The following is a 24,984-nucleotide window of genomic DNA, read 5'->3' on the forward strand; positions in this document are numbered from 1 at the left end:
ACCCACTTCTAGAGGGCATGTCCAGATACCCCCACAAGCCTATCTTGCCCACCACCCACAGTTGTGCTATACCATGGACTGAAATGTTCTGCACAGGAAATTATATTTTCTTTGATACTCCACCACAGGATGCACGATGTAGGGACAGAGAGTGCATTGTTTTATGTCACAAATCATGGGTTTCTGGTTGGTTCCTCGTGATCCTCGTATCTCTGCTCTCTGCCCTCTGTTCTGTCCCCTGCTTCTGACTCCCTCCTACTGTGTCTGTTTCCCCTCTGCTGCATTTTTAAAAATTACTTTTAAAAATGTCCTTGTGGTCGTGTACGTGTGCATCATTTGGTTGGTAGAAGAAGAAGAAGAAGAAGAAGAAGAAGAAGAAGAAGAAGAAGAAGAAGAAGAAGAAGAAGAAGAAGAAGAAGAAGAAGAAGAAGAAGAAGAAGAGGAGGAGGAGGAGGAGGAGGAGGAGGAGGAGGAGGAGGAGGAGGAGGAGGAGGAGGAGGAGGAGGAGAAATGATACAATGAATATTTCCCAGATGTGGGGAGAAGATGGTCATACAGTGCTAAATCACTTCCTGCCCCTTCTACCTTTGCGCAGATTCTATGCGGCAGTAGCTCCAAAGTGTGTGATCTGCAGCATTCCCAGTCAGAGGCAAGGCAAGCATGTGAAATTCACCAAGGGAATGCGAAGGAACCAGCAGCTTCATCAGCAGGGTTCCAAGACCCTCAACGCTGAGGACATTCTACCAGGCCCATTGGCTGCTTTGACTTTTCTGGCCGAGAACTTCCTAGCCCTGCCATGCCAGGTTGATCAGTTGCTCTGCATTTGTTGTGGGCACTCTGCACTCTATGTCACCACCAGCTGTGGCCACTGAGTAATGTGCATTGGGTTTTCTGCTTTAGAATCCATGAGAAAACACCTGCTGAGATTCCAGGTAGAAGATGCAGGGACCATTGCAACACTTGGACAGGTACAAGGGATGCATGTTGACACTGTACTGTGATAGCTCCCTGATCCACAGCCTGCAGATGCGTGGCCATTGCTAGGTCTAAGGGTAACAAAACAATCAATACTCAGATCTCATTCATCCAGTTTCCTTCCAATGGCCTCCAAGAGAGTTGCAGTATGTTTCTGCATCATCCTTCCAACAGGAAAGAAGCAACACCCACACATCAAAGGTAGATACAGTCCCTCATTCATTGACTAGAGCATGATTAAGAGCTCCTGAGAGAAATAGTGGCAGACTATGAGAGCAATGGCAACGTTATTTTATTTATTTATTTATTTATTTAATTTGTCCCCGCCCATCTCCCCACAATGGGGGACTCTGGGTGGCTTACAACATACTAAAAAACATGAATACAGTTAAAAGTTATAAAACCAAACATTAAAAAATAAAAAAGCTAAGAAATCCAAGAGGCCGCTGGGGCCACAGCATACCACTAAGGGGCCAGCCAATCCCAATTCTGATTTCTTCCCTCCCTGCCCCAGGCCAGATGGCAGAGCCATGTCTTTAAGTCCCTCCGAAAGGCCTGGAGTGAGGGGGCCTGTCTCACCTCTGGGGGCAAGATGTTCCAAAGGGCGGGGGCCACAGCAGAGAAGGCCCGCCTTCTGGACCCCGCTAATCAGAGTTCTTTTACCGCGGGGATCCGAAGCATGCCCTCTCTGTGAGATCGGGTGGGACGGGTAGAGATCGTGGGGGCGAGGCGGTCCTTCAGGTAGCCTGGCCCCATGCCATGTAGGGCTTTAAAGGTGATAACCAACACCTTGAATTGGACCTGGAAGCAAACTGGTACCCAATGCAGCTCACGGAGCAGAGGTGTTATATGGGTCCTTCTTCGGGCCCCAAAAATCGCCCGCGCGGCCACATTCTGGACCAGCTGCAGCTTCCGGATATTCTTCAAGGGTAGCCCCATGTAGAGCGCGTTGCAGTAGTCTATCTGGGAGATAACGAGGGCATGAGTGACCGTTCACAAGGCATCCCGATCCAGGAAAGGGCATAACTGGTGCACAACCCGAAGCTGTGCAAAAGCCCTCCTGGCCACAGCTGCCACCTGCTCTTCGAGCAGGAGTCGTGAGTCCAGGAGGACCCCCAAGTTACGCACTGGGTCTGGCTGGGGCAGTGCTACCCCATCCAGAACCAATGATGACAACGTCCCGGATACAGAAGAGCCATTAACCCACAGCCACTCTGTCTTGCCAGGGTTCAGCTGGAGCCTGTTGTTCCCCATCCAGACCCTCACAGCCTCCAGGCACCGCGAGAGGGCGGAAACACCATCACTTACCTCACCAGGGATGGAGATGTATAGTTGAGTATCATCAGCATACTGATGATACCTCATCCCATGATGACGGATGATCTCACCCAGTGGCTTCATATAGATGTTGAAAAGGAGCGGAGAGAGAACCGAACCCTGAGGCACCCCACAAAGGAGGGGCCGAGGATGGTACCTCTCGCTCCCTATCACCACCGATTGGGATTGGCCCCGGAGAAAGGAGGTGAACCAGCCCAAAACTGTGCCACCCACCCCCATATCCCTGAGCCGTCCCAATAGGATACCGTGGTTGACGGTATCGAACGCCGCTGAGAGATCAAGGAGAGCAAGGATGGTCGCACTACCACCATCCCGCTCCCGCCAGAGATCATCCATAAGTGCGACCAATGCCGTTTCCGTTCCATAGCCGGGCCTGAAACCTGACTGATAAGGGTCCAGATAATCCGTTTCCTCCAGACCCTTTGGAGCTGCGAAGCCACCACTTTCTCAACCACCTTCCCCAAGAAGGGGAGGTGGGAGACTGGACGAAAATTGTCCAGTATAGGAGGATCCAGGGAGGGCTTCTTGAGGAGGGGGTGCACCAATGCCTCTTTAAAGGGTGCCGGAAACACTGCCTCCTGCAAGGATGCCTTAACCATCGCCTGGATCCAACTACATGTCACCTCCCAAGCTGCTTTCACCAGCCAGGAGGGGCATGGGTCCAGATGACAAGTGGTGGCCCTCACAGACTGAAGGATCCTGTCCACTTCCTCAGGAACAACAGGATCAAACCGTTCCCAGTTAACTGGGCAAGAACGATCCCCCGGTATCTCCCCAGACCCTGCGCCACACTCAGAGTCCAACTTGGAATGAATCTGAGCGATTTTATCCTGCAGGTGCTCTGCAAATTCCTCCGTGCGGCCCTGCAAATGCACCGCCACATCCCCCTTACCCAGGAGGGACTCGGTGATGCCAAACAGGACTGCCGGACGGCACTCTGCAGACACAATAAGGGCAGAGAAGTATTGGCGCTTCACCGCCCTTATCGCCACAATGTAGGCCTTAATAGCGGCTCTAACATGTGTTCGGTCGGATTCCGTGTCTTCCTCCAGCGGCGCTCTAGACATCTCTTAACCCTCTTCAGCACCCTCAACTCCTCCGTAAACCATGGGGAGTGTTGGGGCCGGCGTGGCAAGAGAGGTCGCAAAGGCGCGATCCTGTCCAAGGCCCTGGCCGCTTCTCTATTCCAGGCAGCAGCCAGGGCCTCCGCTGGACCATGCAGCAGGTCCACGGGAATATCCCCCAGCTCCCTCTGAAACCCTAACGGGTCCATCAGGCGCCGGGGGCGGACCAATCGCATGGGTCCTGCCTCCCTGCGGAGGGGGGTGGCATAGGAGAAACTCAGGGACACCAGGTTATACAGGAACTCTGAGAGGAAACACACAACAGGATTGTCACAAAGGAGCAGACCCAGATCCTCTGCTTCACCAACAAGGATGCAATGTAGTTGATGCAGGACTTACTGCAATGTACCAGCCCCAGTGCTCCAGGGACACTAGGTACTTGTCACATCTGTGTGATCCAATGTGAAGGGATGCAAAGCAAGACCAGCAAATAACTGATGTACCTGAGTGTGCTTTGCAGGTGTTTGCTACCTTGGGGACCTAGGAAGCCTCACCAGTGAGTGTTCCACAGCCAAGAACCACAAGCACACTGAGGATGGAAAGGGGCACCCATGGTGCACTTACACTGCCTGAAGCTGAAAAAGCCATGAACGGTCAAGTGTTCCTTGCTAAAGAAAATGCAAATGGGAGTTCTTTGGTCTGGTGGTTCTCTCCATGATGAGATGCTCGTTCATCACCATTGGTAGGGTAATGCATAGCCAACCCTGGTCATTAAAGCTCAGACAAGGATCAGAGCTCCATGCATCCATCATGCCACATGCCTGTATGTATGCCATCCACTAATCTCAGGCAACCTGCATCCTCCTGGCACTGTCCTTGTCATGGATAATCTCTCTTGCCTCCTTTTGGTTTATCTTTTGTATTTGTGTGGTTAATGCACATACAAAATGGAGAAGGCTAGCATTGCAATGCTGCTTCCGCCACCTTGCTTTTTTTAAATTCTCCCTTGCAGATGCTGCTTTGCTAAATAGTTATGAGTATATGTGTGTAGGCAGATTAGCTCCTCCCTCTGTTCTACTCTCCTGAAAAACATTTCATGTTTATTTGGGTACACTGTGCTAGCAAGCAAAGGAACAAAACCCATTGATGTGCAGCCAAATCAGGCACACGGTTGCCAATCTCATCTACAGGATGTGCAAAAATATGCATAAGATAAAAAGTGGAATGCAGTGATTTCACCTATGGATTCTCTAATAGGACCATGAATGCACACAACATCCACCAAATGAGAACTCACTCTACCAGTTGCATGAACATCATGTCAATGCAATGACGACTCTCATCAAAAGCAATTTTGTGAGTGCTGCTTCTGCAAAATTCAAGGAGTCACACTGTGCCATATCCAACTCCTCCCTCATACTGTGAGTGCTGACAATGGTCTTATTGGACCCTGACCCACACACAATGGACAGTCCCTGGTGTGCTTACCATTGCCATCACAGTGTGTGGTAGAATGCCACCATTCATGTGATGGGAGTGATTGCAGTAGAGCTGGAGGAGAAGTCAGACTAGAAAGCTGCCATTGCTGTGATCACTGCATAGTGCCAGGAGTGAAGAACCAGGAACTCCAAGAACTTAGAGGTTACAGTTTACCAGGTGAAGTACTGTGGCTTGCCTACCTGCATAGAAGTTGGGGGGGGGGAATCCCTTCATGGATTATGTGGATTAGGTGGATTAGGTGGATATATTCTGCATCAGCCAAATGATGGAACAAAGCAGTGATGACTGTCTGGGATGACAAACACTGGTTAGCCCATTTCCATATGAGTTGTGCATGTGGGACATCTCAATCTGGGAATGGCCATAACAGTGTAGTGGCCCTCAACCCATATCTCCTACTGTGTGGTGGCACATCAATTCAGCCCAGAGAGACCTACAGTGGGAACCATTGTCACTGAGGTGTGCCTGGCAATAGGGAATGTGTTATTCAATGCCTGGGTAATCATCACAAGATAAGTTCTCATCATCTACCACCATATTGTAGAAGTGAGTTCCCGTAGCTTGAAAGGAATTTATTCTGTGCCTTCCTTTCCCATAGATCTTGGGTAGCTTTGGCAGAATGGGACAGCACATACCTATCTATGCACCTTAAAGTAAAGAGAGAAGTATGTAACCAGGAGAGTACATATTTCATACTCCTGCAAAACTGATCACACTGGCTGCTTCATTAACATTAAGGTGGTGTAATGCCATGGAAGTGAGATGCTTGCCCATGGTGACATCCCATGGTGACAAATGGAGGTGTCTCCATACCACCAATTATTCCTAGGGACAGTGCACATCCATTATGTCAATGATTTATGAAGTCATTCTCTGGGTGCTGGACCTACGTGAGGCAGCATACAACCATGTGCAGGAATGTGGTAGAGAAAGCCTTCAGGAAACTGAAGGTAAGGTGATGAAAAATATGTGTGTCATCATCATCATCATCATCACAATCTTCATCATGATAGCATAGGGCCTGGTTACTTGAGGAATCATCTGTCTCCCATAACATCTGCCCAGCTGATTCAATCTGGCAAGGTTGGTGTTCTTTCAATTAAGCAATGCCATCTGTCTGGACTGTGGAAACGTGCCTTCTCTGTAGCAGTGCCCCCCTCTGGAATGAGGTTCCCCCCAAAATTCGAATGGCTCTCACTCTACTGGTATTTTGAAGGGCCTCAAAGACCTAGCTCTTCACCCAGGCCTTTGGCAAGGATGGTTGACATCCCTTTCTTCCTTTTTGTTCCCTCTGGGTTTGTCTTCTTTGCCATTGTTGTTCTTTTGTCTTGTGCTGTTTCTGTTTTTTGAATTGTTGTTTTTAAATGATTTTAACAATTGTAAATTGCCCAGAGTTGTTGGGAGTTAGGTGGCATATAAATCTAATAAATTATTACTATGATTGGTTGCATAGTCAGCCAGATTTTTATCCACCTATTATTATTATTTTTATTATTATTTGTATGATACTGCACAACATCTGCAAAAGCAAGGACATGTCATGCTGCTTGTTGATGCAGTACACAGGGCTATGGTTGGTCATCCAAAAGGAGAAGCATTGACCCCACAGTTAGCACTAAGTAGCTGAGGGCTGAGCTGTGTCGGGTACTTTAGCAGACCTAACATGGTCATGCATGCATGGTGACTGACAGCTGTTTCCTTCTTCAGATGCAGTCATCATATTATGGAGAAATCTGCAGAGAGTAGTTCAGAAATATTGTAAGTTATATGAAATAAAAATAAAAAATAGCTGATTAATCTATATTGTTATAGACTAATTGTTATATAGGACAGCACAAATGAAGTTTGATTACTAAGGAGATAATTACGCAGTTACAGTATATTGTGTTCATCTCTGCTTGGTTTAGAGCCGGGAAGCATTTTCACATATGTCCTGTAGGGAATAGTGGGAACACGCAGAGTCAGAGTACAGAGAGAAGAGGCTGCTCATAAAATGTCAGATATGACAAGCACGGTCCCACAACAGGTATACATTTGCCAATAGGCAACATAGTGAACTCACTGCCCAATCACCCTCTCTTGCCTACTTATACCTACTGCCAACCCAAACATATTGAGATGAGCAGTTATATAATTGTGATTAACAAACAAAGAAGCAAACAAACAAATAAAGTGTATGACTTTTTTCTTGTCAGCAAAAAGCAACTTAGCTAGCAGTACTGAATCTGTGCAGCTTCTACAATTATCTAGTTCCTGAATGCAGGATTGTCTCTGGAAGAGTAGAGTTGTATAACTGTGTTCAGCAGGAAGTATGATGGCTTTGTTTTGTGTCTACATTTTATTTTTCCTAAGGTGCCATAAAGGATTAAATAAATTCCATTTTTTAAAAAATAGCACTTCTGCTTCAGTACTTCTGTTTAATATCCAATTCATAATCACTATCATGTTAATAAATTTGGGAGTTCGAGAGGATAGAATACTATTTTTGGTCAGATAAATCCTCTACATCATTTTATAATATTTTTAAGCATAGTTAAAACATAAGAAATTGAGAGCCATGCTAAGCTCCTTTCCTCTCTGATGCAGTGTTTCTTTCAGCTACTAAAATAAACATGAACATATAAAAGTTCAAATATATTTAGTGAGGAGAGAAACAGAATATAATACAGTAACAGCCTGATTTTGAAAAGTGGAGAAATGTTGGAGAACAGATCTTTAAAAAGTATACTATGATGCCACCACCAGCTATCCCAGGATTAATAGCAGAATCCCAGAGAAGTACAATACAAGTAAAAGTGAATCAGAAAGGAACTCCTGATTTACAGAATGTTATTTAGCTGGGCATGGGTAAAGGTCTGGCTAGCACTGGACTCAGGTTATTGGCTTGTTCCTTGTGCCTCTGTTAATTTCTTGACTCTTGACAATCCATGTCCTCTGTACACGCTCATCTTTATGCATACTGGCATCTCTTCACAACAGAATGCTTTCTAACAAGAGCAAATCAGTATCATCTTAGGATCTGCCCAAGTGGTAAGTTGTATATTGTTTTATATATTTTTAATATATTTTTCTATGGGAGATCCTTTTATTAAATCACTATAATTTGGAACAACTCTGTATTTTGCCTTCTCTGTTAATTTTTTTCTGCATGGGACTACCTAAAGTAAAAAAAAAAGAAGTTTACACTTTCTTTTTTCTTATGTTTAATGATTTGATTTTAAATTATAACTTAAATTAAATTGGAAACTACTAAATAAGTTTCCAAAGTAATGTCGGGGGGGGGGGGACCACATTACCTAGCCACATACCACAAACCAGCCAGGGTGTAAGAGAGCTACAAAGATGCAGCATTTGTGTGCAAAAGCATAGAAATCTACCAGAAAAACTGTGGGGCAGGGTGGGGAAGGGAAGGAGACATATGGAGTTCTGCTGTGAATAGAAGTCAGTCCCACTGAAATCCTTATCTATACTGAACATTACATGATAATATATGTTAGTTACCATATTTATATGCCAATTTTATGGTGAAGTGCTTCCAAAATAATTTAAAATATTAATTTAATATTATGGCCATGAAAGACTATTATTATGCATTTTAAACATTAATGTCATATATATTTAATAGAAGCATTATTCTTTCAGATAATTTACAGTATAGTTCTACTTGCACTGATCCCAATCCAGAAGCAAATACAGTGGTACCTCGAGTTACAAACGCCCCTCCTTACGAATTTTTCGAGATACGACCAGCTCCGGCCCCAAAAATTTACCTCGCGTTGCGAACCACCTCGAGTTACGAACCGGATTCGTGGCCATTTTCCCTCCCGTGACACGTGGTCCATGGCCATTTTCTGCCCGTTCCACGTGGTCCGCGGCCATTTTTCTGCCCGTGCCATGTGGTCCGCGGCCATTTCCCACCCGTTCCACGTGGTCCATGGCCATTTTCCCGCCTGTTCCATGTGGTCCGTGGCCATTTCCTGCCCCTGACACGTGGTCCGTGGCCATTTTTCTGCCCCTGACACGTGGTCTGCGGCCATTTTTCTGCCCGACACGTGGTCTGCGGCCATTTTTCCGCCCCTGATTCTCCTTCCAAGCAATAGCCACCTCCCTGTCCTCCACGCCAGAACGGATTAACGGTAATTACATTGAACCTTATGGGAAAATTTGCCTCGTGTTGCAACCAATTCAAGTTGCAACCAGAGTCACGGAACGGATTAAATTTGTAACTCAAGGTTCCACTGTAATCTTCATTCATACCTGATCCACTCCAATATACCAAAATTATTCCACCCCTGGCTTGACCTCTGACCTTGGTTGCTCTGATTCCTCAGTTTTGGGGTATCTGGGGAGGGGGCAAAAAAAAATGAAGATTTTTTTTTCACATGCACTGCAGTTGTGATTGTACAGTTGCAAACACCATCTTGACTTTTTGACTTCCATGGGCACCCCTGCCTTAGTTGGTGAGAATTTGTTCTGATGATGGAAATATTCTGGAATTCAGGCAGGCCCTTTTTAATATATTGTATATTTTTATTTAGATTGTTTTGATTACATGACAAATTAATACACCTGGGTCTAAGCACAAGAAACAGCTACTGCTGCTTCTCTTTCTACTTGTAGTCTCAGTAAAAACAACAGGAGGCAAAGGAGTTGAATCTCCAGTTAACCTCCGTAATGTAATGGAACTTAGATCTGACTACTGGTAGTCCTTACTTACTGACTGCCTCGCTTAGCAACTGTTCGAAGTTACAACACTATAAATAACAGGTTTGTGGCCAGTCCTCACATTTATGACTGTTGCAGCGTCCTTTAGTCACCTGATCGCCATTTGAGTGCTTTGCAACCAGCTTGCAACAAGCAGAGTTAATGGAGGACATGGAAGTAAAATTACAAGTTGTGGTCATGTGATGTTTTGCTTAATGAGTGTGGTGATTTGCTTAATGACCGAATGGGAAGTGATGTCATAAGTCCATCATGGTCATGTGGTCATGTGATTTTCCACTTTGCAACTGTGGCACTTAGCGACAGAGTTGCTGGTCCCAATTGTGGTCACTAAGTGAGGACTACCTGTACATTTTACTTTGCTTTATTCCATATATTAACTAGAAATATGAGTTTTATATTTCTGAAAATGGTAAAAATGCTGCAAATAATTTAATTACAGGATGGGACTAAATTATTTACTAAAACAGATGTATTAATGACATTCTTCTGTATACTGATTTTTATCTACGATGCAAACTGAATTACACTAGCATATAAAGAAAAGAAGAGAACTCTAAAGAGTGGAGCAATGTGGCATTACATAATCTCATTTTAAACTCAACTTTTTGGTTAATATCTGTTTTTGGCTGGTGTGGGTCTTCCAGGCTATGTGGCCGTGTTCTGGAAGTTTTGTTTCCTAACGTTTCGCCAGCATCTGTGACCAGCATCTTCAGAGGGCAGGAGCACAGACAGGAGCAGTTCTCTCTGTGCCCAGGGTGATGTGGCCCTTTTTATGGGTATTTATAGAGATCAGCGAGGGTGCCTGAAGGGTGTGTGTGCGTGTGTGTGGGGGTGTTGGGTTAATGATTGGCTGGTTGTTTTGGTGTCAGAATATGTCTGTATCTTCCTGGGGGTTAGGCAGGGTTTTTTCCATTGAGTTGTTAACGAGTGGCTGCTGAAGGTGATTAGCATGTTCATTGTGTGAATTGTTCATGCATCCTGGTGGTTGAGCTGAGTTCGTTGACCTTTTGCAGGCTGTATTTTTCAGGATTGGTAGCCAGGTTTTGTTGATTTTTAGACTTTCCTCTTTTTTATTGAAGCTGTGCTGGTGTTTGTGAATCTCAATGGCTTTCCGGTATAGCCTGGTATAGTGGCTGTTGGTGTTGTCCAGTATCTCTGTGTTTTCAAATAGGATTTTGTGTCCAGTGTGCTTGAGAGCATGTTCAGCTACTGCAGATTTTTCTGGTTGCTGTAGTCTGCAGTGTCTTTTATCCTGGTATGGATGCTGCGTTTTGTGGTCCCGATGTATACTTGCCTGCAACTGCATGGTATGCAGTATACTCCTGCAGCGGTGAGGAGATCCCTTTTGTCTTTTGCTGATTTTAGCATTTGCTGTATTTTTCTGGTGGGTCTGAAGATTGTTTGGAAGTTGTGTTTTTCCATCAGTTTTCCCATGCGGTCCATGACCCCTTTGATGTAGGGCAGAAATACTTTGTTGGTGGGTGGCTGTTTTTCTTCTTCAGTCGCATGTTGTTTTCTTGGTTTGATGGCTCTTTTTATTTCATTCTTGGAGTAGCCATTCGCTTGTAGGACCCAATTAAGATGGTTAAGTTCAGGGTTTAGGAATTGTGTTTCGCAGACCCGATTGGCACGATCTGAAGATGCCAGTCACAGATGCTGGCGAAACGTTAGGAAACAAAACTTCCAGAACATGGCCACACAGCCCGGAAGACCCATACCAGCCATCGTATTCCGGTTGTGAAAGCCTTCGACAATAGAATATCTGTTTTTATTTATTTTCATCATTTTTCTTAGCTACTATAAACTCATAGTTCCATCTATAACTTGCTTTAGTTTCTTACCAATTTCCATTTACAATTTTAATTTGAATAATTATCCTGCATGCTCATATTCTCTTCATTTCAAATACCTTTAAATAGCAATCCAAATAGTTGTTACATAAAACACAACAGCAAGTATTGAGAAAGTCAAATTATTTTATGGCAGACCTTTAGAGGATTGAGCAGAAGAAAAGAAGTTAAAATCTCAGCAGACAATGCTGGTGGAATGGCTCTGGATAAGTGTCTCTCAGCATTACCTGTCTGGTACAGGAACAAAATTGTAGTGGGAACTAGGAAAAAGATATAAAAGATTCTATATTGAGAGATATTTTGTAGATATTTAAGTGGGTATGAGCCTGTAGATCCATAAACTTAACAGAGACTCTCTGAACCAACGTAGCTTGGCAATAAAGTAATAGAATTGCATCATATAATGACATCTCCTCTGACAATTTTGGCCAGCATTCTGATTGTATATTTGCATTCTATGTCAGAGAAAATGTGGGAGTTGGTATTTATCTTTGTAGATTCAAGTAAAGCTAGCATTTGTCTTTCTGTAAACAATACCTTGCTAAGTTATTGGATTGTACTCTCTGTAACCTCAGCCTGTACTCTCCTGCTGACAAGGATAGGATTTGTTTCACCTAAAAAATCATTGTTCAACATACAGATGTCTGAATAGTTTTAATCAGAAGAAGGAGAGGGGGAGCGGGAGGGAGAGGGGAAGAAGGAGCAACCACCATCACTACCACACTACTGCATGGTCTTTCCAAGCATACATGGCAGAATGAATCAGCCTCCCCAAAGTATTGGTGTTTATATACCAACATTCTGTGTTTAATTAAATTAAGTAGGATTTTCCTGTTACTATTAAATATGGCTAGGAATACCTGGAGTCAAGCAACAGGGAAGGAAAAAAAGCAGTGTGAACTTTCACCACTGATGCTGTCAGGAATGTGGTACAAAAAAGCAAAGACTGTACAGAGACAGGAGCACATGATCAGATGGATCATGGCAGAATCTCCATGAATAGAATATTAAGGAATTGTATTTACTTTCACATTATTTATGGTTTTATTTGTTAACTTTATATCACACTTTTCAATCAAGAGCTCAAGGCAGTGAAAATTAGAGTAGCTCACTCCTTTGAAATACTAGCATCTTCACTCTTGCATATTTTGACATCCTACTCTCAGTGATTCCTGAAGACAAATACAAGAAGGATTTCCCCTGTGGTATTCACATGGTAGAATCTATGTCACATAATCTTTTATATTATCCTTTTTATAGAGATATTTACAGTATATCAGTATCTGTAAATTCTGGAGATTTTTATGTCAGATACTTACTTGAGGATTGTGGATCCAATATTATATGAGCAGTGGCAAAACTCTGTTTGGCAGTCTCCTGGATAAGGTGGTGTTGTGCAGAAGAGAAGACAAGATAGGATAAAGAAGAGGATACTCTAGACAGGGTAGTGTTTTAGCACTTCAGTATCTTAGTATTTTAGTAGCCTTGTCTTCTAATATTTCAGCAGTTCAGTGTTCTAATATTTTGGTAATTTAGAAATTTAGCTTTTTAGCATCATATTGTATTCTAGTTCGCTTTATCCTAAAATCATTTGCTTATTAATTTGTTTCCTTCCCTACCACACTACTGCAATAATAATAAAGGATCTACTTACTTGACTAGCTAGGAATATGCACAGTTGATCAAAACCATTGGCTATTACAATACCTGCTATCAGTTTTGTTATCTACAGTGGGCAAGTACGCAATAAGTACAAGGACTTTGCTTGCTAAATCTTGAGTCATTGAGTAATTAAATGAGGCGTGTTGCCAGATTTAATCATTTCAGGCTCTGTGCAGCAGAAGGCAGAGATATCCTTTGAAAATGTGCAGCTCTGCAGTTTTATAGGAAGTGTGTGTGTTCTTTAAAAAATTACTCAAGCAAAATAGATTAAAAGCATTTATCTACCATTAATAGGTTTTTAAAGAGCTACTTGCTGTTGCCACTTATTTAAAATAATGATATTGGGTTCCTCACAATTTAAGGTCTTTGCAAATTGGGGGATCCTCCTAGACTCACAGCTCCTGTTTTGTCACACTTTCTTACTTTCTATATGGTTTTACTGTAATTTTTTTTCCCCTTTTCCCCCCCTCACAGAGTTGTTGTTGTTTAGTCGTTAAGTCGTGTCCGACTCTTCGTGACCCCATGAACCATATTGCGCCAGGCCTTCCTGTCCTTCACTGCCTCCCTGAGTTTGCTCAGTTTCATGCTCATTGCTTCAGTGATGCTATCTAACCATCTCATCCTCTGCCATCCTCTTCTCCTTTTGCCTTCAATCTTTCCCAGCATCAGGGTCTTCTCCAAAGAGATCTCTCTTCGCATTAGGTGACCAAAGTATCTGAGCTTGAGCTTCATTATCGATCCTTCCAATGAGCAATCAGGGTTGATTTCCTTTAAGATTGACTGGTTTGACCTCCTAGCAGTCCAGGGGACTCTCAAGAGTCTTCTCCAGCACTACAGTTCAAAGGCATCAATTCTTCGGCGCTCAGCCTTCTTTATGGTCCAGCTCTCACAGCCATACATTACTACTGGAAAAACCATAGCTTTGACTATGCGGATCTTTGTCGGCAAGGTGACGTCTCTGCTTTTTAATATGCTATCTAGGCTTGCCATAGCTTTCCTCCCAAGGAGCAAGCGTCTTTTAATTTCATGGCTGCAGTCTCTGTCTGCGGTGATCTTGGAGCCCAAATAAATGAAGTCTGTTACTGCTTCCATTTCTACCCCTTCTATTTGCCAGGAATTGATGGGCCCAGATGCCATGATCTTAGTTTTTTTAATGTTGAGTTTCAAGCCAGCTTTTGCACTCTCCTCTTTCACCCTCATCAAGAGGCTCTTTAGTTCTTCTTCACTTTCTGCCATTAGGGTGGTATCGTCCGCATATCTGAGGTTGTTGATGATTCTCCCTGCAATCTTAATTCCGGCTTGTGATTCTTCCAGCCTGGCATTTCTCATGATGTACTCTGCATATAGGTTAAATAAGCAGGGTGACAGTATACAGCCTTGTCGTACTCCTTTCCCTATTTTGAACCAATTGGTTGTTCCATGACCGGTTCTAACTGTTACTTCTTGTCCCGCATACAGATTTCTCAGGAGACAGGTAAGGTGGTCTGGTACTCCCATCTCTTTAAGAATTTGCCACAGTTTGTTGTGATCGACACAAAGGCTTTTGCATAGTCAATGAAGCAGAAGTAGATATTTTTCTGGAACTCTCGTGCTTTCTCCATGATCCAGCGAATGTTGGCGATTTGATCTCTAGTTCCTCTGCCTCTTCGAAACCCAGCTTGTACATCCGGTAGTTCTCGGTTCATGTATTGCTGAAGCCTAGCTTGTAGGATTTTGAGCATAACCTTGCTAGCATGTGAAATGAGTGCAATTGTGCGATAGTTTGAGCATTCTTTGGCATTGCCCTTCTTTGGAATTGGAACATAAACTGACCTTTTCCAATCCCGTGGCCACTGTTGCGTTTTCCAAACTTGCTGGCATATTGAGTGCAGCACTTTAACACCATAATCTTTTAGTATTTTAAATAACTCAGCTGGAATACTGTCATCTCCACTAGCTTTGTTGTTAGCAATGCTTCCTAAGGCCCACTTGACTTCACTCTCTAGGATGTCTGGCTCAAGGTCAGTGACCACACCAGTATGGACATCGGGGACATTAAGATCTTTCTTGTATAGTTGTTCTGTGTATTCTTGCCACCTCTTCTTAATCTCTTCTGCTTCTGTTAGGTCCCTGCCTTTTTTGTCCTTTATCATGCCCATCTTTGCACTAAACGTTCCTTTCATATCTCCAATTTTCTTGTAGAGATCTCTAGTCTTCCCCATTCTATTGTTTTCCTCGATTTCTTTGCATTGTTCATTTAAGAAGGCCTTCTTATCTCTCCTTGCTATTCTCTGGAAATCTGCATTCAGTTGCTTATATCTTTCCCTTTCACCCTTGCTTTTCACATTCCTTCTTTCCACAGCTATTTGTAAAGCCTCATCAGACAGCCATTTTGCTTTCTTGCATTTCTTTTTCTTTGGGATGGTTTTAGTTGCTGCCTCCTGTACAATGTTACGGACCTCCGTCCATAGTTCTTCAGGCACTCTGTCTACCAAATCTAAACCTCTAAATCTATTCATCACCTTCACTGTGTACTCACAAGGAATATGATCTAAGTCATACCTGAGTGGTCTAGTGGTTTTCCCTACATTCTTCAATTTAAGCCTAAATTTTGCAGTAAGAAGCTCATGATCTGAGCCACAGTCAGCTCCTGGTCTTGTTTTTGCTGTCTGTATAGAGCTTCTCCATCTTTGGCTGCAAAGTATATAATCAATCTGGTTTCGGTATTGACCATCTGGTGATGTCCATGTGTAGAGTCATCTCTTGTGTTGTTGGAAAAGAGTGTTTGCTATGACTAACTTGTTCTCTTGACAGAACTCTATTAGCCTTTGCCCTGCTTCATTTTGTACTCCAAGGCCAAACTTGCCTGTTATTCCGATTACTCCTTGACTTCCTACTTTAGCATTCCAATCCCCTATGATGAAAAGGACATCTTTTTTTGGTGCTAGTTCTAGAAGATGTTGTAGGTCTTCATAGAAGCGGTCAACCTCAGCTTCTTCAGCATCAGTGGTTGGGGCATAGACTTGGATGACTGTGATATTGAATGGTTTGCCTTGGATACGCACTGAGATCATTCTGTCGTTTTTGAGGTTGTACCCCATTACTGCCTTTCCGACTCTCTTACTGACTATGAGTGCAACTCCATTTCTTCTAAGGGTTTCTTGCCCACAGTAGTAGATATAATGGTCACCCAAATTAAATTCACCCATTCCCGTCCATTTCAGTTCGCTGATTCCAAGATGTCGATGTTCAGTCTTGTCATCTCATGTTTGACCACATCCAGCTTGCCTTGGTTCATAGATCTTACATTCCAGGTACCTATACAATATTGTTCTTTACAGCATCGGACCTTCTTTTTGCTTCCAGATACATCCACAGCTGAACGTCCTTTCGGCTTTGGCCCAGCCGCTTCACTCTTTCTGGAGCTACTTGGAATTGCCCTCCACTCTTCCCCAGTAGCGTATTGGACACCTTCCGACCTGAGGGGCTCATCTTCCGGCGTCATATCTTTTAGCCTTTTAACATTGTCCATGGGGTTTTCTTGGCAAGGATACTGGAGTGGGTTGCCATTTCCTTCTCCAGTGGACCACATTTTGTCAGAACTCTCTGTCATGACCTGTCCGTCTTGGGTGGCCCTGCACGGTATAGCTCATGGCTTCACTGAGTTATGCAAGCCCCTTCGCCACGACAAGGCAGTGATCCATGAAGGGGCCTCACAGAGTAGAGTTTGCCTAAAGAAGTAATCTCTTCCTGAGCTGCTTTTCTCCACAGCACAGCACTTCCCCCAAATGTGCTAACTGCAAGTAACAAGTTCAGCTCTGTGACCTTAATTAGCTGGCTTGCAGCCGCTGTCTGTAACTGACAAGACTTTAATCATTTTCACACCTTCTGCTTTTGTTTGCTCCTAAGTGGCTTGGGGCAGGGAGTTGCTAGTGCTAGGCAAACAGCCAGCACCAGCACATTCCTTTTGATGTGTATTCCCCATTGTGTGCCCCCTTCCTCTCTTGTAATCCCTTCCTCTCAAATGAATGTAAATACAAACATGAATCCCTTCTTGTTAATTATCCCAGCATGGGGGTTAGCATTCCAAAGGGTGGGGTAGTGGGGAAAAAGGAAAGCTGAAATAAAATTGTAAGCACAGTCGAGGTCATATCATTTTCCACTTTAGCAACTGTGTCACTTAGTGACTGAGTTGCTGGTCCTAATTGTGGTTATTAAATGAGAACTATCTGCACGTTTATTGAGACTGGCTGTAATAACAGAAGCTTGCAAATCTGTTTGTGCTGTACCTATCTCCTCTTTATATCCCAGTGAATCAGAGAAGCATCTGCCTGAATCACCTCTGAAAATTATCTTGTTGCTCTGGACTTAAAGAATGTGTCAGCCCTCTTTGCCTAGGTAACGGTTCTTGCATATTTCCTTCAAGGTCATCTTCTTTACTCTCTAGCATAAGCTTTCATGAAATATATCTCACTTCATCTAGTAGGGAGTGTCTTAACAAGAGTCTCTTATTTTTGTTACATATTACTTGATCACAGTGTTCAGTGCTGGGGGCTTACAGGCCCTCTGGCTCATTAAAAATGGACTGAAATTGCACAGTCAGGAATGCTGAAAAAAATTGGTGACATGTTGTGAATGCATCCCATGGATAACTAATCTATTTCATGATCAAAGCTGAAAGTCCCTCAATGAGCCTGATATTTGTGCATAGTGTACCGTATTCCACATCCAAGTGGCTTGCCGCTTGCCTGCATCCAAGCTACAGGAAAAAGTCCATACATTATATCTTGGGAACAAAATTCATCTCCATGATCTAGGTTATCTGTAGACCAATAATATATTTCTTTTGCAGAATTCCAAGGAAATCCTCATCCCTGCATGTTTCTTCCAACCTATGTTTCACTGTAGAACTGTAATCATTGAACTCTCAAGGGATAATGGCTTTAGCCAGTAGAGATTATTCCTGTCTGTTTCATGAACCTGAGCAGAATAAGATCTATTATATTTCTGCTGAGATCTTCCTTAGGACTAGCTTTGGGGATTTCTAGAATATGTCTGGGAGCTATTCAAATATATGTACCCTTCTCCCTTAGCCAAGTCTGCCTCATTTATCAGGATTGCTACACTTTCTATAGCTATCAACCTGTCTCAGAACTTCTCTCACTCTGGGAATTTTTTAAGGTAATGTCCTATCTCCAAGTATGAAGAACCATGCTACCTTTCCTTTTGAAAATATCTCCCTAAATGGGGTGGTGGTGGTGGTGTAGGGAAGTTATATTTCTCTGCCTGATATTGGTTATAATATCCAACAATCAGTTGGTTCCCATCATGAAAGACACAAGAGGATTTTTTTTAAACAGCCAATTTCAACTAATAGTTCATGCTTTCTGAAGAGCAACAGGCTCTTTAACACATGCTTAAATTTTAACTCAACATTTTATTTCTGTCCTCTAAAGTACTGTACTTTACCTAGCAATATGTCACCTTTTTCTTTGGGAGACCCAAAAGCCAATGCAAATCTTTCATCAAAGCTGCTTTCCCAGTGAAGGGCCTTTACTGTTTCCAGTTACCCAATTGTGTATAACTAAACTCAGGCATTCACAGATATTATTCTACATCAGCATACCCTATCTTGAAAGAGTGTAATCCAAAAGTATTACACTCATCCCAGTTAATATTTTCCAAACTGTCACTATTACCCTCCATTTTTTTTAATCCACACTCAATTGTTACTGATTCTGTGGCGACTGCCAGGACGAGTCCCTGCAGTTTTCAAGGCAAGGTGTTTCAGAAGTGGTTTGCCATTGCCTCCTTCCTAGAGCAGAGCCCAGCTGGCGAGCGCAGGAAGCAGGGTTTCCGTTGCTTTGCGCCTTTTTCGGGCGTGCGCGCTTCCGCGTTACTGGCAACTGGTCCCTGTCTCCCGTGCAAGTGCCACCAGCATTTTTCCTCCCACCGGGGTGAGAGAACCCATTTATCTACTCATGTGAGTTTTCGAGCTGCTGGGTTGGCAGGAGCCGGGGAGAAAGCAGGAGCTCTCTCTGCTGTGCAGAGCTGTGCTCGAACCGCTGAAGTGTTGACCATTTCTGGCTGGCAACTTTCAGCATCATTAAGCCACTGCGTCACCGCGTCCTCCATTACCCTCCATAAGGTCAAGCTTACTCCTAGCCAAAGCTAGGGTGGGTGTTGAAAGTCTGTCTTTGCATCATCTACTTCAACCAGGGCTCAAGTGATAGAGTACTTGTTCCGACATCAGGCTATCCCAGTCTTGTTCATATTATGATTAACAATTGCTTCTAAGCAGAAGCAATAGCCCAAACATTGTTATTTTACCTCTGTTGTCTGAGCAGCATTCCCCAATTTCTTATCAGGGTTTCATACTTCCAGTTGAGGGACACACGTTAGACTTCCACTTTTATCAGTTAACAGATGGTATCAAGTGTTACATGGACACCAGATATTTTCTGTTCCAACAACTTCAATGTCTCAGATATTTCTTACTGTAAAGTTTGTTAGTAAGCAAACATCAGCCACTTTAGATGAAATTGGAGATGCTGCTGAGTTCTTATCTGAATTTTTATAATTCATGATTCTTGACTCATGATTCCAGAGTCATCTCAGTGTTTCTTGTAATTACGTCTGAATTATACATACTTATTGAATTCAGATGGATATCTAGTATTAGAAATTCACCGTGGCAAGTCCTTTTGCACCAATTGCCTTGATCTTATTGAAAAATAGTATTCTCCTTCAAGATCAACCAAATCACCCACCCAGATAGATCCCTTCTTTTTCTATTAAAAAGAAAAACAAGAAAAACAGACAAGGAGAATGGGCCAGAACCTGGAGCAAAATAAACTAAAGTTGCTTTCTGGCGATATGCAGAGGGTGATGCAGCAAGGCTAGTTTGTCAGAACTGCTGAGTAACTATACCTACACCAAATGACACAACTGTACTAAAAAGAGCCACGTCAGTTAGAAGCTTCTGTTGGCCACAAAAGAGTGCAGGTTTGTCTACCCAGCATGCAAGATCCCATCAACACACTGAGTTGGGGAATCCTTTTATTCTTTTTACTGAAACGCTTCAGCAAAAAGGGTCCTGTTTCTCCAAGGAGAGGAACCCTGAGTAAAGTTTTACATCAATCTTTATACTTTTCAAAAACAGGAAAGTAGGTATGGAAAATCATGATTGGTTACTTTGTTGTGTAGATGCACTTGATTCCATGTTACCTACTAACATCCCATAATAAGCTTAACATGCTCTATGTTTTCTAAGATTTCTACTGTAGGGGCGTACATTTTGCTATGATAATTAGCTTCAGATTACACTAGGGTTGCAGGTGGTCTCATAACAAGGTCATTAAATGGTTTCTGGGTATCTCAAAACCAGTCTTCTTCCCCTTGTCAAAGTACAACAACTTTCCATCTACTGTCAGACACCCGCTGCACAACCCATATCCTCTTGAAACTTAACCGCACACTCTTTATTAGTACACTCTAGTAAATAAGCACTAAACAATATTCTGCCATGTGGCCCTCACTTCCTCCAACAAGCAAGGCCTAGAGAGCAGGGAGGGGAGGCAGGAGTTGGCATTTCCTAGGAGCAAAGTCTCCAGTAAAACCCCAGGATTATACGGTAGAGAAGGGCTTGGCCAGACAGCAGATGGACACAGGCCTTCCTCCTTCAACTACTAGTTAGTAGTAACATCTTGCTCCTTCCTCCCTGCCTCCAGGGAATCACACATGCACGCGCGCGCACACACACAGAGTTAGGCAGTAGATTAAGTACAAGCCAGGTCTCTTTCAGTTACTAGGAGCAGAGTCACAGGCTTTCCCTACAACACCATTCCTTTATCACAGAGGAAGGAGATGAATGAATTTTAAATTGATTCTCAACACAATCACTTCTATAACCTGTTTTCTGACAAACTGTTGCAAGAGATAGATGCTTTGGTCCTTCCTAAACGGATATCATCTTTGGAGTGAGCATTCTGCCATAGGACCAACTAACTTTATTTCCGGCTTCAAGCTGAATGATATTCATAAGGCTAGTTTTAAATAATGTTGCAGTGTGGATGGATGCATTTATATGTATAAAAAAATCAACTTGACATTTGTCTATGTCTTTCCTCTCTGATCCTCATCAGAGCTTTCTGTCTCAAAAACAAATTAGTTGCACAGCCAGATTTCCTACTGCCAAGAGCATTATATTTTCAAAAAAGTGGGAAGAATAATATGTTACAAATAAAAAGCAAAGTCTGCCACCTACTGTCTACATAATAAAACGTACAATCCAATCATGGAATTTATTCAGTATATTTAGAATGGATTCATTTCAGTTACCCCAAAAGTACCTTTTATTTTGCAATGAATATATTTCACAGTGGATTGGTTAACAGCTGGAAAATTCATGATTAATAATAGCGAACTCTTGTTTTGTATGTTCCAATCTGAGGCCCTAGGCCAGTTTTTCATAACCAATCTACTTTTTGAAGTGTGATTCCTGGTACATCGTCCAAAGGTTAAATGTAGGCTTGGCTTCAAAATATTTTAATACTTCTGATACCATTTTTTAAAATTTTGCAGTGTCATAAAAATGTAGCTATGGATTTCAGTTACGATATTAAATAATTGAGATTTCTGGGGGAGGTATGGCGAACTGACCACAGCAAAGACCAAGGAACTGAGGAATAGGCTGAAGAATAATCTCTCTTCTTAGCAAAGGCAGAACAGAAAACAAAAGCAGTATTTCTCAGATCATTCTAGATGTGACGTTGGAAAAATATTACACACAACCCCAGTAATAAATCCAGATACTGGGTTTCTGGTTAACGAGAAACAATTAAGTGGTCAAAGTGAAATAATACAGTATCCAGAGTTTTTTGCACAGTTCATTGGTATTTAAATTAGTGGTATATACTGATATTCATCGTTTATTTCTGCACTTCATATTTCAGTTCTGGCTGTAATGCACTTGGGCATCTGATGTATTTTGGCATTGGCTCTAATATATTTGGGCAAATTGTGGGATACTCTGTTAATTGGCTGAAGTTGGAATTGATACCAATAGGAAACCATTTATTTATCAACAAGTAATTATCATTTTCATAAGTACCAAATTAATTAACTATTTAGGCATTCTTTAGTCCATGTGACATTTCTCAAATAATTACCTTCAATATGACATACATACATACATACATACATATATATAAAAAAAAGAGGTTTCCTTGGATATTGATAGAAGGGAGTTTTTAAGTCTTACATTTTTGAGGCAGGGTAAACGCTCTCAAAATGAATGTAATTCTCATGATACTTTGTATTTTGTGTGGAATTCATATATATATACAGTATATATATATTATATATGAAATTCATATATATATTATATATATAAAATCCATAATATATATATTATGGAAACATTTTGAAAAAGCTTGGCATTTTGTTCAACAATTTTATGTGATTTTTCAATTTTGAAGAAAACTGAAAAAGATGCAGTTGTCAGTTAAAGTCAGAATTTGCTTGAATTACATTATTATGAGTATCTTTTCACTATGGGAAATTTTGGACAGCTTCACTCAGTATATACTTTCCTCCTGTGCCATTTTGGACTATTTACACATGACACCTTTGGTTAGACTATTTTGGATTTTAACAGATTTGATATAACTCCCATCACTATTACATCAGTTTGAATATTGTAGCAAACTGTTGCTGGAAAATTGCATTTTGATCCTTTTTCTCACTTGGAATCAATGCTATGGGGTAATCCAAACCTTAACATTGATTGAAAACCTGTTATATGGAAGATGGGGAAGAGTGTTGGAAGTTCTACTTTGGATCATTCTCTATGTTAAATGATGAGTATCACTTGTCTGTTGCCAACTGGTAGTTTTTACAATCACAACATCTACCGACTCTGCTGTATTAAACAAGACCTTCAGTCTCCCATTTTGGGGAAAATTTTTGGAGAAGGCAGTGGGGCTTCACCTATAGAGAACAGCAGAGGATGCAGATGTTCTCTCAGTCATGATTCAGACCTGAGCATGAAACTGAGTCAGCATTGGTTGTTGTGCTGATAATCTTTTTTCGGACATAGATGGAGGGAATGTGTCTTTCCAGGCCCTGCTAGACTCCTTGGTGGTATCCTATACCATCAACCAGGCCAAACTTCTTGATTACCTGTGAGGGTTAGAGGTTTGAAGCACCATTTAATGGTGGTTGCACTCATTCCAAGTAGGCATTTAAGCTCATGATTATGGGGGAGGATTGTAGGAGAGGAGCAATGGTTATTCCAGTGTGGTATGACACAGGACTCGGCTTTGTTTCCTCCCCCCACCCCAATTTAACATCCACATTAAATTGCTTGAATGGGTAATCCATTTTTATCATTTTTGGGTTATGTGTTGGGATTACTTGGTTCTCTGTTGTAAATTACCTAGCTTTGGAGTGGGTGATATAGGCTGTACATACATATGTATGTATGTATGTATGTATGTATGTATGTGTGTATGAATAAATGAGAAGAACAAGGTGTAATGGCTAGGATTGTAAGGACTTTGGTGAGGAAGAGAGGTCTATTGACCACATCAGCCGGGATTGTCTGGTAGATTGCATTAGGCCTGTTAATTTAATGTTCCCAATTTCCTCTCTAAAAATTAAAAACAGCATTTTGAATTAAGCTAAGTAGTTTAAATCTGGAGTTAATAGAATACTGGAGTTATTTCTAAGTGGCAAATCTAATTCTGGCTCCTGCAATCTGGATGATCCAAAGATTCCAGATCTGATAACTGAAAGTTATAGCCTGTGGGCCAATGCAGCCCTGTGCCTGGGCAGGGCAAACTGGGTGTCAACTGAGCCCCTAGACCTTGAGGCACCATCACAGTCAGGACAAAGTCCTCCTCTGTGCGTCTTGCTTGCTCCCCCAGCATCACAGCTCTTCTTTGTGAACAGTGTCAGGCATCCAGGATCTATTCCAGATAGCTGACCATCCTAGCCTTGTTCCTGTAGCCTCCTAGTAGCCTCTGCCTCATGCAGAGGGTATGCACTGCATAGAGAGGTGGTAGTAGGCTTTGTGAACTCACTGCAGGACAACAGCCCATGCCAAGCTGTGTTGGTGTTGGTGGATGTGCTTCATTGCACCTAGTATTAAGATGGAGCAAACAAAGGGCATAGAACTGCATTATTGGTTTGCAGACATGCAGCAGTGCCATGGTGTGTTACTTGCTACAGCCACCCTGCCTCTTAGCGGTGTCTCTTCCCCCCAAACCAAGACATTCCTTGGGCAGAATCTGCTTATATCTTTACCTTCCTGCAGGGCAGGATACCTCCTCCTATCTTTGTCAGTCTTATATTATCCTGGAAGAGTTTCTCTTCATGTCTGTGCTGTCTTACTCACTTTACTATTCACTGTGCTTAGGTCACACATGAGCACCACAGCACCTAGGGTCACAGGAACAGAAGACGCTGCGTTAGAATGCATGCATATAGTTGACTGTCACTTGAAGAAGTCATTTCTTTTCTTGAGTGGAGCCAGTACTCACACAATTGTAAGTTCAGTGACCAGTAGATACTGATACTGATTGGAAAGTGTTGCATGCCTGGTAATAAACCTTTAGCCCTGCACTAGGGCTTCCTCCAAGACCTGTCTTTGGTGAAGGCAGAGGCAATGGGCAAGCAACAATGACAGGCTTCCATTCAGGTATTGTTTCATGGACAAATGTACCTCTCTAGGAGCTTGGTGCTAGCATCCACTCTCAGGCTGCTGTAGAGGGGCATCTTCTCCCAGTTCCATTTTGCTGGCTGCACATCAACACAATACAGGACAGCAGTCAACGTTATTAAGCAGGGCCTGTGATCAAGGAGCAGTGAAACCATGAGTGAAGTTGGTG

The 24,984-nt window shown here is 42.6% G+C and overlaps 1 protein-coding gene across 4 annotated transcripts in view; it reads right to left on the minus strand.

The window, feature by feature from the left end:
• Nucleotides 1-1,150: 1,150 nt before the first annotated feature.
• The window catches only part of LOC112542914 (uncharacterized), a 28,384-nt gene continuing 4,550 nt past the window's right edge, over nt 1,151-24,984 (minus strand). For 2 of the 4 annotated variants that reach the window (XM_088129859.1, XM_088129855.1), the window contains exons 2-4: nt 24,819-24,944; nt 9,135-9,219; nt 1,151-6,610 (exon numbers count right to left, since the gene is read on the minus strand). In XM_088129859.1, coding sequence (XP_087985985.1) covers nt 2,463-3,380 — 918 coding nt within the window. In that variant the 5' untranslated portion in view covers nt 3,381-6,610; nt 9,135-9,219; nt 24,819-24,944 and the 3' untranslated portion in view covers nt 1,151-2,462. Of the gene's footprint in view, nt 6,611-9,134; nt 9,220-11,590; nt 11,830-24,818; nt 24,945-24,984 lie in introns of those variants that run through there. The other 2 variants (XM_088129857.1, XM_088129856.1) reach the window with 2 other exon arrangements.

This window comes from Python bivittatus, unplaced genomic scaffold (assembly GCF_059951505.1).
Source record: "Python bivittatus isolate LINGU-HERP-01145 unplaced genomic scaffold, Pbiv_v1 ctg000850_np1212, whole genome shotgun sequence".
Taxonomy (NCBI): Eukaryota; Metazoa; Chordata; class Lepidosauria; order Squamata; family Pythonidae; genus Python; species Python bivittatus.